Source organism: Chondrus crispus, genomic scaffold, assembly GCF_000350225.1.
Source record: "Chondrus crispus Stackhouse genomic scaffold, scaffold_8, whole genome shotgun sequence".
Taxonomy (NCBI): Eukaryota; Rhodophyta; class Florideophyceae; order Gigartinales; family Gigartinaceae; genus Chondrus; species Chondrus crispus.
In genome coordinates, this window is record NW_005178810.1 from 62264 (window position 1) to 65124 (window position 2861).

Sequence of the window (2861 nt, forward strand, 5' to 3'; positions counted from 1 at the left end):
CGACGCCCCCAAGGTACACTCGAGGTACTGGACTCCGCCCGAGCACAAGCGCTTCCTAGAGGCCCTCAACAAGTTCGGACCGAAGGACGTCCGCGCCATTGCTGCCTATGTCGGCACGCGCAACGCCACCCAGGTCCGCACCCACGCCCAAAAGTACTTTCTGCGTATGGCCCGGGAGGCGAAGCACGAGCACGCCCTGCAGAGCGCGCGTAAGAGGTCTATGAGCGAGAGCGATCTCGCGAGGGTCGGCCGCACCGTCCGTACCCCGCCCGGGAGCCCCACCATGAAGGACGCCCAGCGCAATGCCCCGTTCTTCTCCGCCACCAACTGGACACCGGACACAAACATGACCTCCGTCGAGCCTCACCATCAGAAGCCTCCGTCCCAGCCGCATGCGGCCCCGCTCCCGCCCGCAGGCTCATTTGCCCCGTTGAAGCAGCAACAGCACCAGAACCCTGCCGCTACCAGACAACCGGCCCAGCCGCCGCCCGCGTGCGCCCAGCCCAAGCAGGAGCCCACCGCCGCGTTTGCCGCCGCCCCGCCTGCGTCTAACGCCGCCGTGCCCGAGTCTGTCCCCAGCGCCAATAAGCCCCCCGTCGCTAACGCAAAAATGACCGATAATACCGGCATCAACTTGCTCAGTATGGTCGCCACGGAGAGGAAGATGGAGGCGGAAAAGGACGTTTCGCGATAATACGTGGTGCATGCCTTCTGGGGGGAGGGAGGAGGGGGTGCAGAGCCAAGTTCGGAGGTTAGGGGGAAAGGGGAGGAGACCTGGTTTGCCCGCAGCATGCGTTTAATGGAAGACGCTAGCCCAGCTTGTTTTTATTTGTACGTCAGCGCGTATGCATGGCGCGTCGCGCATCTTTCTTGGCGACGCTTTCGATCGATGGGGGTTGAGCCCCCGTGGGGTTGTCGCCTGAGAGAAGAGAAAGAAGGACGCCGTCGGTGTATTTTATTCTGTTTTGACTAGATTCCTGTCCTGCTAAAGCTGCGGTCAAATGCATCGGTTGTCCGACTCTTTTCTTCTCGTCCGCTCGACATTTTTTGCCTTGCCATTTAACTCAGGGTAGTTGCCGTGTCACGCTAAGCCGCGCCGTACGTAGCTAGCACGTGATAGGAACAAAAACAGCCTTCGAAACGACGAAACCAGGACGACGAAACCAGCAACTTCATCATGCAAACAACATTAAGCTTTGTCTAACAGGCTTACAGTTGACGACTGCTCTGCGTACGCATCAACGGATACCGCCTTATTGACTGCACCTCAAATCATCTCTCTGACATGTCCACCTTCCCTTTCATCACACTAAAAGCTTCTTAAACTCCTTTGCATCTACATCCCATTAGCGATGGCTTTTCCAACCACTCCGCCCTCACCCGCCTCCTCGCCACAGCTTCCACCGCGATCGGCACTCCACCCTACCCGAAAGGTACGTCACCCGCCAGTCAATCCACCCGCAATCCCAACAACCTCTAACCCCCACCGCAGTTATTCCACTGCCTCACGGGTCTCTTCTTCGCCCTCTGCTGCGTCAACCTCACGCGCCGGACGTGGACCACGACCTGCCTCGTCCTCACGGTCCTGTCCTTCTCGGTGGAGCTGCTGCGCGTCTCCTCGCCTACTTCGCAGCTGAACAAGGTCTTCATGAAGGCGTTCCGCGCCTTTGCGCGCGCCAGCGAGCACAGCGAGATCTCCGGCACGCCCTACTACATGCTCGGCATGCTCCTCGCCTCCTCCCTCTTCTCCACCGCCGCCGCCACTGTCGGCATCCTCTGCCTTGCCTGTCTCGACCCCGTCGCCGCCATGGCGGGCACCCTCGCCGACGCTGACATGCCCGCCGCCCGGCTCCGGAACGGAAAGTCCCTCGCGGGCTTCGTATGCGCCGCGGGCGCGGGTGCCGCCGTGGCCGCCGTCACCTTGGCTCAGGCAGCGGCTACCTCTATGTCGCAGCGTTATGCCGTCGCAGTGGGCATCCTTGTAGGGTGGGCGGGCGCCACGGCAGAGGTTATGGTACCGACGCCGAGGGTCCTCATCGGCCCAAAAAGAGTACCCTTTACTATTGATGATAATGCGATTATTCCAGTCGTCGCTGCCGGGGTGTGTGACGCGTTGCTGAGGATCGACTATCACCACGTCCAGTTGTCCCCGATTTTGTTTTGGAAGGCTTCGGGCTGAGTCGCCCACGCGCACGTAGCAGCAGACAAGCTTTGATGCTAGAGGGTTGGTACAGCAACTGCACTTGGTACTGTACTGCGGGTAAAGTTGTGCTCAGATCCAAGTATAGGGCACGGCAGGAATGCAGATGGGGGATGTGCACACCATTAAAGAGCGCCTTTCGGGCGCGAGATAAGGGATCAACTGGGAACGAAATCGACGCTTTTCTGCGAGGAGAGCATTGTAATTGTGTCTATGCATATATCTACAGATCGCTCTTAAGACGTTGTCACATCAATGAATAAGGATCGCGCATGTGCAAGGACAGAGCTTCTCGAGTCATTTCTGGAGGGAAAGGGAACGACGACTCTGCCATCAGCTTTGAAAATAGCGCTACGTCAACGAAGAGATAGGCAGTTGCATCGAAGGACTACAAGGCTCAAGTCTTGCAGCCAATGCATGCATGTGCCGCTCATTTGTTTCCTCGTAAAAAGACCCTGTGGCGTTGCGCTTTGTTGCTTTACGCCGTATGAACAGATGTTAATGGAACTCTCGTAGGCAGGATCCATAGGGGAACATCCAGTTGCTTTGTGTCAAACGCGCTCGAGCAACTGTAAGGAATTGATACCCCCCCTTCCCTCCCCCTCCCCCCCCCCCTCCTTCAACCCGTCCTTCTGCCCCTCCTCCTTCCCCTTTCTCTCTC

General features: G+C 58.4%; 1 protein-coding gene across 1 annotated transcript; it reads left to right on the forward strand.

Annotated features, from left to right (window-relative positions):
* Window positions 1–1352: 1352 nt before the first annotated feature.
* Window positions 1353–2179, forward strand: CHC_T00007592001 (hypothetical protein). Its single transcript, XM_005711819.1, has 2 exons — window positions 1353–1433; window positions 1493–2179. Exons 1-2 carry the CDS (start codon window positions 1353–1355, stop codon window positions 2177–2179), a joined length of 768 nt encoding a protein of 255 aa, XP_005711876.1.
* Window positions 2180–2861: the final 682 nt, after the last annotated feature.